General features: G+C 34.3%; 1 protein-coding gene across 2 annotated transcripts in view; it reads right to left on the bottom strand.

The window, feature by feature from the left end:
* Window positions 1-495: 495 nt before the first annotated feature.
* The window catches only part of usf2l (upstream transcription factor 2, c-fos interacting-like), a 19,044-nt gene continuing 2,607 nt past the window's right edge, over window positions 496-16,932 (bottom strand). Inside the window, exons 2-12 of one of the 2 annotated variants that reach the window (XM_067397721.1) lie at window positions 16,873-16,932; window positions 16,557-16,618; window positions 16,336-16,412; window positions 12,378-12,485; window positions 12,018-12,180; window positions 9,765-9,849; window positions 7,110-7,148; window positions 4,132-4,190; window positions 3,790-3,884; window positions 3,531-3,659; window positions 496-1,958 (exon numbers count right to left, since the gene is read on the bottom strand). The exon at window positions 16,873-16,932 is cut by the window's right edge and continues 83 nt beyond it. In XM_067397721.1, coding sequence (XP_067253822.1) covers window positions 1,869-1,958; window positions 3,531-3,659; window positions 3,790-3,884; window positions 4,132-4,190; window positions 7,110-7,148; window positions 9,765-9,849; window positions 12,018-12,180; window positions 12,378-12,485; window positions 16,336-16,412; window positions 16,557-16,618; window positions 16,873-16,932 — 967 coding nt within the window. In that variant the 3' untranslated portion in view covers window positions 496-1,868. Of the gene's footprint in view, window positions 1,959-3,530; window positions 3,660-3,789; window positions 3,885-4,131; window positions 4,191-7,109; window positions 7,149-9,764; window positions 9,850-12,017; window positions 12,181-12,377; window positions 12,486-16,335; window positions 16,413-16,556; window positions 16,619-16,809 lie in introns of both variants that reach the window. The other variant, XM_067397730.1, reaches the window with a different exon arrangement.

Raw genomic sequence — 16,932 nt, forward strand, 5'->3', positions numbered from 1 at the left:
ATCACCCATCACTAGATATTGTTGAATAAAGTCGTTATTTAGGTTTTTTTGGCGCACAAAAAGTATTCTCGTCGCTTCATAACATTAAGGTTGAACCACTGTAGTCACATGATCTATTTTAAATACATCTTTAGTAGCTTTCTGGGCATTGAAAGTGTTAATTATCTTGCCATCAATGCAGGCCTCACTGAGCCATCAGATTTCATCAAAAATATCTAAATTCTGAAGATGAACGAAGGTGTGGAACGACATGAGGGTGAGTAATTAATGACAGAATTTTCATTTTTGGGTGAACTAACCCTTTTTTCTATGATCAAGGAGTTTTATCGATTAAATGTATTATCGACAATTAATTGTTGATTAATCATTAACATTCTTACAACAGACTGGGATGTCTGACCAATCAGAACAGAGCAGGCTCTCGGAAAGGAGGAGTTTGGAGAGACTGAATCCTTTATTGAACCGTTTCAGACACTGTAAGAAAAGAGCTGATGCTGCAATGTGCTTTTTCAAGTGTTTTTTGACCTTGGATGCATGTAAACCCGTCGACTCCAAAACAAAATCAGGAACTTTTAAAATAGCATAACAGAGGCACTTTAAAATAACAGTTCACCCAAAAATAAAAACCTTGGGTAATTTACGCACCATTGTCGTTCCAAACCTGTTATTTCTTCAATGGAACACGAAATGAGAACTGAAAAATCTTCATGACCACAATAGTGGTTATAACAGCTGAGGCAGCAAGCTTCAAAAAGGACAAAAACACCATAAAAACGTCATATTTCAAGTCTAAAAAAGTTGTATTTACGGGAACTTTTAAATGCATGACATCAAATCATCGGTTTGCACGTCTCTTGCCATCTGAGCTGTGGTTAATGAGTGAACAATGACTTGGACCATGAGGAAAATAACAGAAAATGAACAAAACTATTCTGTTAAATTGGTTTATATAAATATGACACAAAAAGTTCAGCCACTTTCAAGCAAGTAAACTAAGAACAAAGTGGCTTTTTGTAACATTTGTGGATTGCAAATTGTCCATCATGTTAATCAGGTGTTTTGGACCTGATGATCAGGTTACGTTAACAGAATAAAACTCTTAACACACAGTAACAAACATTTTTTCATTCCTGAGATGTCCAGCATTTAGCTACAAAGCAAACTCGATAGCTTTGTGAATATTTTCTCATTTGCTTCTTAGATTAGGTGATGCTTTCCGAACTTCCGAGATAAGAAGCTAATAATCCCAGACGGAGCTCATTTTCTTGCATCAGAGCTTTCTTTTAGAGGGACTCGTACGAGCAGGTGCTTTTGTTCTGATTTTAACACTAAATTTCACTGGAACCGCTAATGACATTTCATCACGGCTTCATTCATCCCGTAACGACCTTCCGAAACACCACAAAGCGGCAGATTTTCTCTGGGAGAATTTTAAATTAAACGAGGCACTGAACAAACAACTAACACTTCAAGAAAAAGCACAAAGACAAAATTGAAAGCAACAAAGCTGGAAAATTAGCAAAAGGAAAATGTCTGGGGTGTATTATAAGGCAGAGAAAACTAAAGCTGTATTCCTCTGTTTAGTCCGGAGTTAGTCAGGATGAATAAATAGCTGCTTTTAGGATCATAGGGTCCTTGTGTCGGTGCTAATAAAAACGTCTTGACCTCTGACCGCCACTGCAGCAAGCCTGGCTTCACTGTATCAGACAAGAAGAACATCCAGTCACTGAGAGAGACTCTCGACTCAGTCGGCACAGACGGAGCACAAGCCAGCATATGTCATTCGGCCCACTTCAGTCCTATGTCATTCTCTGAAGGCCTTTTGTCATCTGGAAAGGCCACAATCTCTTTCCCAGAATGTCTGGAGATCATTGTGCCGGAGCCGCTGTGAACATGTCAATGCCGTGATGCTCCAGCTGTGCTCGGAGAAGGCTGTTCTCGCTCTTGAGCTCCTCCAACTGAAACCAACAACAGAGAAGGTGATTATTAAATCTGAAGATGTAGAGGCAAATGTTTTTTTATGATACTTACGTTTACATTTGTGCATTTGTCAGACACTTTTATCCAAAGTTACGTACACTGAATCGAAGTTATACTTTTGTTTTTCAATTCATGCATTTCCAGGTTGAAACACATGACCTCGGCATTGCTGCTGCCATGCTCTACTACAGTTTGAGCTAGAGGAATAAAATAAATAAAATAAAATCAAATCAAATCAAATAAAATAAAAAATAGTTAAAAAATAAAATAAAATATAATATAATAATAAAATAAAGTAAAATAGAATTAAATAGAATAGAATAAACTGGATCAAAATAAAACAATAAAATAGAATAAAACAGAACAGAATGAAATCAAGGGATAGAATAAAATAAAAAGTCAAATAACATACAATAAAATAAAGTAGAATAGAACAGAATACAATAGAATAGAATAAAATAAAACAGAATAAAGTAAAATCGAATACAATAGAACAGATTAATAAAGAGTAAATTAAAATAGAATAAATAAAATCAAATCAAATGAAATAGAATAAACAAAGTGAAATAACAAAATAAAATAGAATAAAATAAAGTAGAAAACAACAGAATAGAACTGAATAAATTAAAATAGAATGAAACAGAATAAAATAAAACAAAGTAAAATAAAATATAATAAAACAGAAATAAAACAGAATAAAATATATAAATTAAATAGAATAGAATAGAATAGAATAGAATAAAATAAGAAAAAAAGTAAAAATAAAATAAAATGATATTACAAATAGAATAGAATAAAATAGAATAGAATAAAATAAAACAAAAAGTAAAATAAAATATAATAAAATAAAATTTAATAAAACAGAAAAGAACAGAATAAAATAAAACAGAATAGAATAAATAAATAAAATGAAATAGAATAGAATAAAACAAGAAAAAACTAAGTAAAAATAAAATAAAAAGATATTACGAATAGAATAGAATAAAATACAATATAATAAAAACAAAAAGTAAAATAAAAAATAATAAAATATAATAAAACAGACAAAACAGAATTAAATAGAATTAAATTAAATAGAATAGAATAAAATAAGAAAAAACAAAAAGTAACAATAAAATAAAAAGATATTATGAATAGAATAGAATAAAATAAAATAAATAAATTAAATAGAATAGAATAAAATGAGATAAAACAAAAAGTAAAAATAAAATAAAAAAGATATTACGTCCTTGTTTAATTTGACAGGTATGTTTTCAGCACCCTCTTCTGGTGTTGTTTAGCATGCACAGCCCAGTAATGGGTTAATTTATGTGATTTGGCTAATTAGTGACCTATGTGGCTTTCCAATGAAGGGCAGACTGAGAATGAAATTGTGTGTGTGTGGTTCAGTTATGTTACGTCACATTACGGCAATATCCAAAATCCTCGTGGGGACATTTTTTGGGTCCCCTAAGGAAAACAGCATATAGGTATACAGAATAGGTAACATAACAAACAAGGTCAGTGACAAATCGCAACTCAGCTCGCTACAGATGATGTTAAAGGCGTACCTGCTGTCTGAGCAGCTCATTGTCCATCTGCACTCTCTCTGCTCCTCTCAAACTCTCCTGCAGCCTCTGGTTATGCTGCTTCAGCTCTCCAATGTAATCACACGCCTTTGACAGGATCCCACCTTTACTCTGGAGGAACAAAAAAAAAACATGCACTGCACTTTAGACAGATGCACTTTCAGAGCATCTATTGTAAATAACAGGTCAATATAGTAAGGTTAGATTTTCATTTAAGTGAAAAATGCATCATGCAGCTCACCGCTCCAGTCTTGGTACCATCTATGCCACAGTCTGGGATGATTTTCGAAAGCGTCACAATCCAGTTGTTGATTTTGTCTCGCCGCCGCCTTTCAACTGCACATCAACAGCAAGAAGGAGATCAGAGGCAAAATCTGGGCCATATCATCAAAAGTTGCAATACGTGTTCAGTCTATCAACCCTCTACTGACATCTGCAGGCAGATATACTGAACATCAGAGCCTGCTGAGATTCATTTTCAGTGTCAGTATCTTTGGGATGGGAACAGTATTCGTTACCTAGGGTCTGTTGCTTTGCTTTTTACAGAGTAAAGACTCATATTAGATTAAGAGAATTCACTGACCTTCATTATGTTGTGCTCTTCTCCTCTCATCTCTAGGGGTGCGCGGACTGTCCATTTTCCTGCAGTAATAATGGAACACAAAAATTAACATCTGCAATCTTATCTTTCAAAACATAACTAAAAAAAAATACAAACAAAAAACTAAACCACTAAATATACACATATATACATAAGCTAGATAAGATACATAAATACATACATAAATAAATAAAAATAAAGGACAAACACTAAATAAACCCAAAATAAAACAAAATAAAGCAAACACAAAATAAAACAATAACAAAACACAAAATAAAATAAAACACAAAACAAAAAATAAAGCAAACACTAAATAAACAAAATAAAACAAACACTAAATAAACACAAAATAAAAACACAAAAAGCAAAACAAAAAATAAAGCAAACACAAAACAAACACAACATAAACAAACAACATAAAACAAACACAAAACAAAAAATAAAATAAAACAAATACAAAATAAACACAAAATAAAATAAACACAAAATAAAACAAATAAAACCAACACAAAATAAAACAAAATGAAAAATAAAACAAAAACAAAAATAAAAAAAACCATACAAAATAAAGACAAAATTAAACAAATACAAAATAAACAAAATAAAACAAACAAAACAAAAAATAAAACAAAATGCAAAATAAAACGAAAACAAAATAACACAATAAAACAAACAACATAAACGAACACAAAATAAAACAAATACAAAACAAATACAAAAAACATACAAAATAAAGACAAAATTAAACAAATACAAAATAACAATAAAACAAACACAACATAAACAAACACAAAATAAAACAAATACAAAATAAACAAAATAAAACAAACACAAAACAAAAAATAAAACATACAAAATAAACACAAAATAAAACAAACACAAAATTAACACAAAAATAAAACAAAATGCAAAATAAAACAAAAACAAAATAACACAATAAAACAAACACAACATAAACAAACACAAAATAAAACAAATACAAAATAAACAAAATAAAACAAATACAACATAAACACAAAATAAAACAAATACAAAATTAACACAAAAATAAAACAAAATGCAAAATAAAACAAAAAACAAACACAAAACACAAAATAAACAAAACCATCACAAAACAAACAAAAAATAAAATAAAATTAAATTAAATAAACAAGCACATTTTGAGACTTGGCTGCATAAATGATTTAGTACAGTTAATTTTTTTAATGAAAAAATGCTTTAAGAAATAATAAAAATAATAATAAACAAGATCAATTTACTGCTTTGGGAAATAACAATAGTAATAAATAAAATTAATGTAACAAAAAATAATCTTTTAATGTTTAAAAGCTACAGACAGTCTGGTCAATGCATGTTTTTTTAACTTGAACAAAATGTAAATTACTGTTCAGTATTGTTTAAAATAAGTGATCATTTCATTTCCGCAATGTTGTGTGGATCTCATTTGCTTTCCTTTGCATTTTATTATGTATGTATTCACATTAAACCCACAATCAGCCGCCCTACACTCATGATATCAGTATCGGCAAAAATACCGTGGGGTCAACCACTAGTGAGTATGTCCAGGGCCCGACGGCCCCAGTGTGAGTTACAGGAAGCGGGGCCTGTTCACATTCGCCATGGAGTCTGTAAAGCACAGATGCACCGCCCTAAAGCCTAGTCCCAGCTTTGTAAGGTTACAGTTAGTATTAGTGTGGACTGGCAGATATCTCCGTAAGGTCTCTCTGCCCTTCACATGTGATCTCAGGGGAGTCTCGGCATCGGCTGTGTTGATTAGGTTATAAATTGTGGTGCTGCAAACAGCTGCCGTCTGCGACGAGGCACGACTTTAGCCTAATGACACAACTGTTCTCCGCGTGGAATCTTCCCTCAGGTACGCTTTAATTAAGTCACGACTCCGCAGCGTCGCATCTGTCACACCGCAGAAGGGAGAATACGCAACACCGGGTAAGGTAAAGCATCTCACAAAACGCCATGAAGGAAGAGAGATGCTTTCAACAAAAAGTGAAGAAATGAAGATGCTTTTATTTACTCTACAGGAAGTCTATCTTTATATAAAAGCACTATATACGGAGGAAAATAAATGCACAGAAGGCTGTACCATGTCAAACATATCATATCAGGGGTCAACTTAAAGGGTTAGTTCACCCCAAAAATGGTGATTATCCCATGATTTACTCACCCTTAAGCTATCCAAGGTGTATATGACCATCTTCTTTCAGCCAAACACAATCAGAGAAATATTAAAAAATATCCTGGCTCTTGCAAGCTTTATAATGGGAGTGAATCGGGGGCGAGATTTTGAAGCCCCAAAAAAGCGCATGCATCCATCAAAAAAGTAATCCATACGGCTCCAGGGGCTAATAAATATGGATATTTTTCTTACAAAAATGCATCACTTCACTTCAGAAAGCCTTTATTAACACCCTGGAGTTGTATGGATTACTTTTATGATTGATGGATGCGATTTTTTAGGCTTCAAAATCTCATCCCCCATTCACTCCCATTATAAAGCTTGTTGAAGCTCCGCCCTCTTCTGGAAAGGGGCGGGAGCAGAAGCTCATTTGCATTTAAAGGGACACACACAAAAACGGCGTGTTTTTGCATCCAAATAGGGAAAAATTTGACAAGCTATAATAAATGATCTGTGGGGTATTTTGAGCTGAAACTTCACACACACATTCTGGGGACACCAGAGACTTATATTACATCTTGTGAAGGAAGCATTATAGGTCCCCTATAAGAACCACCCATTTTTTTTTTTTTACAAATGTTCAATAATCAAGAGGTGTGTCACAATACTTAGTGAATTTGTCTTTAATTTTACTCAACAAAGTCAATATTTACTCACATTAGGTGTTAATTTTGTGGCACAGAAATGACTCTCTATACCTTTAAGAGACAGTTTTGTGTTTCTTTGGGTTTATTTTGGCTTAAGGGGATGTAAAAGTTCTTCTCACCAGTTAAAAGCTTCATGCTGCTGTGTGTTGAGTTCATCTCTGCAGAAAAGGGGCAAATTTATTTCAGACATTTCAAAAAACGCTATGATTAAGTAATGAATGACATTTCAGCTTTAAGGTAGATGGAAAATGACAGAAACAATTTGACTTGATGGTTACTATCTTAGCTGAAAAGAAAATCTGACATGAACAGACACATCTCTCAAGAAATAGCACACAACCTGCAATTTATGCAGTATTTATACTGTGAATATAATATGAAAATTGTTTGTATGCATGGAAGATCTACAAACCCGATTCCAAAAAAGTTGGGACACTGTACAAATTGTGAATAAAAAAGGAATGCAATAATTTACAAATCTCATAAACTTATATTTTATTCACAATAGAATATAGATAACATATATGAAATGTCATGCCAAATATTGGCTCATTTTGGATTTCATGAGAGCTACACATTCCAAAAAAGTTGGGACAGGTAGCAATAAGAGGCCGGAAAAGTTAAATGTACATATAAGGAACAGCTGGAGGACCAATTTGGAACTTATTAGGTCAATTGGCAACATGATTGGGTATAAAAAGAGCCTCTCCGAGTGGCAGTGTCTCTCAGAAGTCAAGATGGGCAGAGGATCACCAATTCCCCCAATGCTGCGGCCAAAAATAGTGGAGCAATATCAGAAAGGAGTTTCTCAGAGAAAAATTGTTATCATCATCTACAGTGCATAATATCATCCAAAGATTCAGAGAATCTGGAACAATCTCTGTGCGTAAGGGTCAAGGCCGGAAGACCATACTGGATGCCCTTGATCTGCATCACATACAGGAATGCTACTGTAATGGAAATCACATCATGGGCTCGGGAATACTTCCAGAAAACATTGTCGTGAACACAATCCACCGTGCCATTCGCCGTTGCCGGCTAAAACTCTATAGGTCAAAAAAGAAGCCATATCTAAACATGATCCAGAAGCGCAGGCGTTTTCTCTGGGCCAAGGCTCATTTAAAATGGACTGTGGCAAAGTGGAAAACTGTTCTGTGGTCAGACGAATCAAAATTTGAAGTTCTTTTTGGAAAACTGGGACACCATGTCATCCGGACTAAAGAGGACAAGGACAACCCAAGTTGTTATCAGCGCTCAGTTCAGAAGCCTGCATCTCTGATGGTATGGGGTTGCATGAGTGCGTGTGGCATGGGCAGCTTACACATCTGGAAAGGCACCATCAATGCTGAAAGGTATATCCAAGTTCTCCAACATGACAATGCCAGACCACATACTGCATCAATTACAACATCATGGCTGCGTAGAAGAAGGATCCGGGTACTGACATTTGGCGCATCATAAAGAGGAAGATGCGACAAAGAAGACCTAAGACAGTTGAGCAACTAGAAGCCTGTATTAGACAAGAATGGGACAACATTCCTATTCCTAAACTTGAGCAACTTGTCTCCTCAGTCCCCAGACGTTTGCAGACTGTTATAAAAAGAAGAGGGGATGCCACACAGTGGGAAACATGGCCTTGTCCCAACTTTTTTGAGATGTGTTGATGCCATGAAATTTAAAATCAACTTATTTTTCCCTTAAAATGATACATTTTCTCAGTTTAAACATTTGATATGTCATCTATGTTGTATTCTGAATAAAATATTGAAATTTGAAACTTCCACATCATTGCATTCTGTTTTTATTTACAATTTGTACAGTGTCCCAACTTTTTTGGAAACTGGTTTGTAAATAACATACTACATTTGCCAAAATCTGGATGTACAACAGAGCAAACCATCATTTTTTTTTTTACAATATTTTGAAAACTTGAGACATTTTTAGACACAGTTTAATAGTATATAATAGTATAGGAATAGTATTTAATTCTGCATGCAACCCACACTCTCTAACTACACTGGCTTTTTCCCCCAGGAACTAATAATAAGGGATTTGTAATTCTTATGGAAGAAAGTAAGATTAAGACTCTTGAGAAATCCATTACGCTGCAGATTTCGCAAAAGCTGTGTGTGTCCAAAAGGAGGAAATAATCAAACAAGAACGACTGAAACAAACACCTCTGACACGCGATACTTCAGCAGGATATTTCTACTGAGCCTATTTTGGAGGATGAGGATGTTGCAACCGCACGAACGCGTGAGCATCACCCGTTTTCACAACACTTCTGCTTCTGCAGTGTAAAAACAGCACCTTCAGAAGGAAGCACAACAAACCACTCTCTCCCATGAATTATGACTGAATTTGAGCACATGATCCTGTCAAAAACCAGAATCGTGACAAGCAGCCCTGTTTTCGTATGGATTTGCCAATGCGCTAGCGGGATCCCAAGGTTAAATGGAGAGCAAGGCACAAGGAGCATGCAAAGGTGCAATCACTCCCTGAGTAAATCCTATCCCAAATTCAAAACACAGACCCCTGACGCATTATTATTCAACCTACAAAATGTGTAAATGTGCCTCATTCAATACTAATGAACGTTATGGGTTTAAAACAAGTTGTGCTTTAATGCACAACACCTGTCTTATGCTGTCAGTAGGCTTTAAATGCAATTTGAGATTTCTGTAGACTGAGGGATGATCTTCTGTGGCAAATTGACACTAAAATACGGAGCTTAAAAGCATAACATCTGTTTTGTGCCACTCTTTTGTACTTACACAGTGTATGTATGTGTGCGTGGAGCTATAGTCCGCTGAGAGGCAGAATGCAGAGCATCTGAAGGAGTCATCACGTAGAATTGACCTAAACGAGAGAGACGACTGATGTTGTATTGCTTCACATACTAAATTCAAATCACATTTACTGCCGCTGAGAGAACTCATGTTTATTCTGATAAGAGATTTATTGTATGATTATGTAGTAGAGTATGTAGTTCACAATGACGGGCAGAATGACTGCAATATTATTTATATATATATATACGTGATGAATAATACAGTCAAACCAAAAATTATTCAGACATTTTTGATATATTTTTACACTTGTGGGTGCAGGACACTACAGTTAATTTATGTAAGAGAGTATAGCAAAATAAAGTAAACTGTGACATATTATACCCAAAAATTCTTCATACAGTGGACTACCAGTAAAACTGATAGAAATTTTCAACCAAAAATTATTATTATTAACACTTTGACCTGACCAAGTTTTTTCTTAAGTGTTATCTGACATAATTAAGATTAATGTTTTCTGACACAGTAACTCTGAGATCTCGTCATATTTTATTACCATTTTTTTTTAAACTATAGTGAATAAACTGAATTAATGAATGAAATGTTCAAGGTGTCTGAATAAATTTTGGTTTGACTAAATATATTATATATATATATATATATATATACACACACACACACACACACACACACACTATCATTCAAAAGTTTGGAAATATTACTATTTTTAATGTTTCGAAAGAAGTATCTTATGCTTATCAAGGCTGCATTTATTTGACCAAAAATACAGAAAAAAACAGTAATATTGTAAAATAATATTACAATTTAATATAATGGTTTTCTATTATAATATACTTTAAAATATAAATTATGTCTGTGATGCAAAGCTGAATTTTCAGCATCATGAAATCCAGTCTTAAGTGTCACATGATCCTTCAGAAATCATTCTATTATGCTGACTTATTACAAATGTTGTGCTGCTTAATTTTTTTTTAACATGATTTTAAATCTTTTGTAACAATATACATTAATGTTCAAAAGTTTGGTGTCAGTATTTTTTTTTCTTTCTTTTTGGAAGAAATTATTATTTTTTTTTAGCAAAGATGTGTTTAATTGATAAAAAGTGATAGTAAAGATTTATACTGTTAGAAAATATTTGTATTTTGAATAAATGCTGTTCTCTTTGACTATTTATTCATCAATGAATCCTGAAAAAAGTATCACAGTCTCCAAAAAATATTAAGCAACACAACTGTTTCCAACTTTGATAATAACTGAGCAGCAAATCAGCATATTAGAATGATTTCTGAAGGATCATGTGACACTGAAGACTGGATTTAATGATGCTGAAAATTCAGTTTTGCATTACAGAAAAAAAATATATTTTAAAGTATATTAAAATAGAAAACCATTATTTTAAATTGTAATAATATTTCACAATATGACAGTTTTTTTCTGTATTTTTGATCAAATAAATGCAGCCTTGATAAGCATAAGAGACTTCTTTCAAAAACATTACTTATATATATATATATATATATATATATATATATATATATATATATATATATATATATATATATATATATATATATATATATATATATATATATATATATATATATATATATATATATATATATTATTTTTATATATATATATATATATATATATATATATATATATATATACACACACACACACACATATATATATATATATAAATAAAAATATATAATGATAGAATGATGATCATTTTTTACTAAAAATTGGTTGTATATGAAATAACTAGTATGCAGCTACTCTGAGATAATAAATCAGATTGATAAATTAATTATTTTCCAGATAATAATGAGTTTAAGCTCTTTTCATGTGTAATTAAATCAGATTAAATGTCAAAGTATAATTATTATTAATTATTAAATTATCATTAATAATTAAGTCTGACATGATCACATATTTCAGACTGTTGAGGAGCAGACAGCAATTCTGATCAATGCGTTCAAAGTCACTGTGAAATGCATAATAGCACACCTTACTTTGAAAATAAACTAATCAACTACATTACTTGTTCATTCAGATAATTAATAGTTAGAACCATCACTCTACTTTCCATTGTTTAAATAACTTCCTCTAACTGAAGTGAAATGACTGTAGCGATCAGCTGCTCAATCTACTGAAGTGTGTTGCATGTGATTCTCTATGTGAGTGTGACGGCAGATCTCAAAGTGTCCGTACCTGTCGTTTGTGTAAATGTGTGGTCAGCTGATGTCTGCATGGACACGGCCGTGGCTGTTCCCTCGCTCACAGATGATGCTGGGAAATACACACATCGTGCCTCCTCTCTGTCATCTTCTCCAGCAGGACTGCCTCCATCACTGAAAGAGTTTTGAATTACTCTCTGGGAGAAAACAGGCGTTAAAACATTTTACAATGCATAAACCTTAACATCTGGCTATTCAGTTATAGCTGAGATTGTGTAGTATTCATCTTCCGCTCTGACATGTTGTCATGTTCTGCTGTGCGTTGAATGAGACTCGTGTTGAACGTCATGACATAATGAAGTACGAGATAGAGACAGATGTGTTGATTCCATACCAGCTGGGATACAGTGAGGTTGGCTGCGGAAACCACATCAACCGTCCCTCCGACTTCCCCTCTACACTCCCGTCGCTGATCTAAGACAGGAATCACTCGGTATGTCACCTGAGGAGGACAGAGACAGAGGCTGCGCTGAAATAGAATACTTCCATACTATATAGTAGGGGAAAAACAGTATGTGACAAAATAATGAGTTCCCAGTACTCATAGAAGAGTAGGCAAAAAGTGACCTACTGCTTCTGGCGAGATTCTGAAGTATGCATACGATGGACACATTACTATCCCATGAGGCCACGGGAGAAGATTTGTGAATGGCAGTGAAGCTAAAGGTGGTAGGTTACATGATAAGGGCAACATGCAGGATGTAGTACTCGGGTGGTTGCTAAGGTGTTGCTATGCGGTAGCTAGGGTGTTGTTTCACGGTTGCTAGGGTGCTTGGAGTGGTTGCTAAGGTGTTGCTATGCAGTTGCTAGGGTACTCAGGGTGGTTGCTAAGGTGTTGCTATCTGGTTGCTAAGGTGTTGCTATGCGGTTGCTAGGGTACTCGGGGTGGTTGCTAAGGTGTTGCTATGCGGTAGCTAGGGTACTCGGAGTGGTTGCTAAGGTGTTGCTATGCGGTTGCTAAGTATCTATGCGGTTGCTAGGGTACTCGGGTGGTTGCTAAGGTGTTGCTATGCGGTTGCTAAAGCACTCGGGGTGGTTGCTTAGGTGTTGCTATGCGATTGCTAGGGTATTCTGGGTGGTTGCTAGGGTGTTGCTATGCGATTGCTAGGGTACTCGGAGTGGTTGCTAAGGTGTTGCTATGCAGATGCTAGGGTACTTGGGGTGGTTGCTAAGGTGTTGCTATGTGGTTGCTAAGGTGTCCTGGGTGGTTGCTAGGGTGTTGCTATGTACATCCGGATCTTTTTTAGGTATGTTCTATATAAAATCTAGTAAGCAAAAGGGTACACGGGGTGGTTGCTAGGGTACTCGGGGTGGTTGCTTAGGTGTTGCTATCCGATTGCCAGGGTATTCTGGGTGGTTGGTAGCGTGTTGCTATGTGATTGCTAGGGTACCCAGAGTGGTTGCTAAGGTGTTGCTATGTGGTTGCTAGGGTACTCGGGGTGGTTGCTAAGGTGTTGCTATGTGGTTTCTAGGATACTTGGGTGGTTGCTAAGGTGTCCTGGGTGGTTGCTAGGGTGTCGCTATGTACATCCGGATCTTTTTTAGGTATGTTCTATATAAGAACTAATAAGCACTTATTCAAAATAAGTACCTACTCATAAGAGTATGTGAATTCGGCCAGTGCTGATTAAAATACAGATTGTTTAGATTATTTGTGATTTTCATGTGAACGATCCAATGTTTATTTCTTAATATGCCTTTTTTTTTTACCACTTTTTCCGTGACTTTTGAACTTTATTTATATATTTATTATATATTTATGTACATATACATATAGCTGTTTTGAAGCAATCTGCATTGTAAAAAGCACTATATAAATAAAGTGATAGCAGCAAACATTTTGGCTGTATAGCAGCTCTAAAAGAAAACAGTGTCATTGTTCACAAGTTCAGTATTGATTAATTTCTATTGTAAAAATCAGTAGATATTAATTTAGTTAATTTATCTACACAGAAGCTCTGGAGAAAACAGTCATGATATTCCCATCTCAGTTCATCAAGCGTGCCACACGATGAGTCCTGAAAAGTGAAGCCAAAGTGTCTCGATCGCCCCCAGGTGGCTGGAAGCAGTATAGGTCATAAACCCCGCCCTTTCCATAAACAATCAAATTACACGTCAAATTTTTTTTTTTTCAAAAAATATTTTCTGTCATTTCTGTTTTTTTAATCACGCTGATGTTAGTTCAAGTGTTCGTTTTTTAATACGTTTTGTTTTAGTTACTTATTTAATGCTATAAAAACGCGGGATTTGCCGTTATGATTGACAGCTGAGATTCACAGCTTCTCTGAGGGAAGTAGTCACTGAACCACCAATAGACTTTTTTCTGGATCTTCGAGAGGAGATTGGAGCTTTAACTTTAATCTCAACATTTCCAGAACTGTTTATTTCACATCGAAATAATGTTGTTGTGCAGTAAACTGTATATTAACCAATTCTGAGGGAGTGTGGGCAGGACCTTGATATCGCGGCTCATCTTCGCGCTGTGAAGATGCGTCGGCCATCTTCTTTTACAGTCTACGGTTTCTATACAATGGTGTCAATGCAGGTAGATTAGTAATATTGTTTGAATATTCTGTTCTATTTCCAGATGTTTTTAGGTTTTCCATGACTGTAACCCAAAAATAATAAAAAAACTACACTGTTAAAATACTGTTTAATTCTGAAACATAATATACCGCATTATTAGTTTTCTAAGGCTGCACGATTTAACAACAACAATCATCAGGCTTTTGGCGCCCTCTGCAGGCATTTGTTATATTACATAACATTTTAAATGTTTTTATGTTTAAATATGAAGTAGCTTGTTTTGGTTAATTTAGAAAAAATCTACAGATGCAAACAGACGGAGGGTAGTAGGCTTAAAACAAACACCATTTAAATGTGTATTTTGTAGTTTTATTTCCATTAAAAGTAAAAGTCATGGAAGCAAAAATAGACCAAAATCTCAAAAATTGTCCACTACAAACTTGAAAATAGTAGCGTTGAAAACATGCACATTGTGGCATAGTTTCCTTTGCTGTTGCCTGCTCTTGTGATAAACCTAGTGAATATGAAAAAAGACCATGGTCTCTGTGTGAACTGATGATTTTGCAGAAATCTGTTGAGTATAAAACAATTGCGTGAGTATGAGGGAATTAAAATAAATTGTTAAGGAAATCAGAGTTGTGTTAATACTATATTTAACGTTTTTTTTTTTTTTTTTTTATAAATAATTTTGAGAAGTGCACTTTTTCCCATTTGAGCCCCTGCCCACCAAAATGTCTGTGCACGTCCCTGCCCAGAATGCATTGTTTACGGTATATTACTGTTTTAATGGAAAACTTTATACAGCTATTTTTAGAGTGAATGTAGCTATGATACTTTAGCCGATATTGTACCACAAGATATGATGTGTTTAAGGTATCTCAACATCCAAAACAAGAGAGTCTGCTGCTTTTTGTCGACCTAAAATGTAGGGAAAATGGCATGATTAACTGTAAAGTGTTCATGGAAAAGTTTCCAGCGTCTCCTGGCTGAATTCTCCATTCATCCCTTTAATAATCATCCCTCCAGTCTACGCAGAGAGCTGTGCATGATCTAATTAAAATGTCTAGAACGACACAGTTGTTCACTGAAAGAATACGCATTTGTAAATGCCCCTTAACACCCCCCCCAAACATCTGTCATGTGACCCACCTCCTGACTGACATGTGACACAGGCCCAGTGCCAATCCCAGCGAGAGATTAGAATCACATGACTGCCAGTGCAAATAGGAGAAAACAAATAAAGCTATTTTCAAGTTTTTATCCTAAATTCTCAGTACCGTAATGCACATTTATTTTATTATTCCCATTATTCTCAATAGTTGTTCTCATATTACAGGAAAAAAAAATATTAATATATTAATATTAAATATTTTATAATGTTATATCATTTATTTTTAATATTTGTTTTATTCAGTATTTTTAATGTTGTTCAATCAGCATAAATTAAATGCTATCATGATGCATAACTACATTTTAATAATATCCTTTTTAATAGATTTTCGTGCATTAAAGTAATTTAAAATAATTAATCAAATAATAAAATAAAGTACTAAAATTAAATTTTCTGAAATATAATTTTTGGGCATTATGGGGTAAAATCAGACAGATACTTAGTTTATGAGGTTCCCATTAAAAGAGATAAAACGACAAACATCTTCCAGAAAAATGAACTATGTCAGACATATTTGACAGCGGTTGAATCTTCCCCTCAAAAAGCTTGTCTTTAATAAACGATTTATCCATGATGGCACTGAAAGGACACTCACCTGTCCTCCAGTATTTTCTGTGTGAAATTGATAGTGAATGTTGCCATCCACACGAGCTAAAGGATGAGGAGCCACACCTGCAACAACAAATATCATGTCTGCAACCCAGATATAAAGCAAATATCTAGGGAATTAAGTAAAACATCAGGAAAAGAGAGAACCATAGCAAATAAAGCATGCAAAATGAATAAATTTCTTGATCGGTTACAAAATTGACTTACCTTCAGCTGTTTGTACAACCTTCTTTTTTTGATTTTTGTGACTGCAGATAAACTTCTTATTCCTGTGATGCATAAAAGTACAATATGACCATAGAAAGCCCTTATTACATTCATCAGCTTTTTTGACAATCACTTCTCAGAAGATGTTGGTCTCAAACAATTCTGAGGACCAGTATCCCCAGTTACAGAAGATGCATCCACAACCAAACTGCATTATTAAAATAGATTTTCTTCATTGTCTACACAAACTCACAGCACTTTCCTGCACATTTCTCATCAGTGTCTGTGAGAATCTGCTGGCAGTGGAAAGCATTACCTGTCTGAGGAGAGAGAGTTGAGCTGCAGCTGATCCATCAGGGCTCTGACTCTCTCACAC

Source organism: Chanodichthys erythropterus, chromosome 2 (genome assembly GCF_024489055.1).
Source record: "Chanodichthys erythropterus isolate Z2021 chromosome 2, ASM2448905v1, whole genome shotgun sequence".
NCBI classification, from domain to species: Eukaryota; Metazoa; Chordata; class Actinopteri; order Cypriniformes; family Xenocyprididae; genus Chanodichthys; species Chanodichthys erythropterus.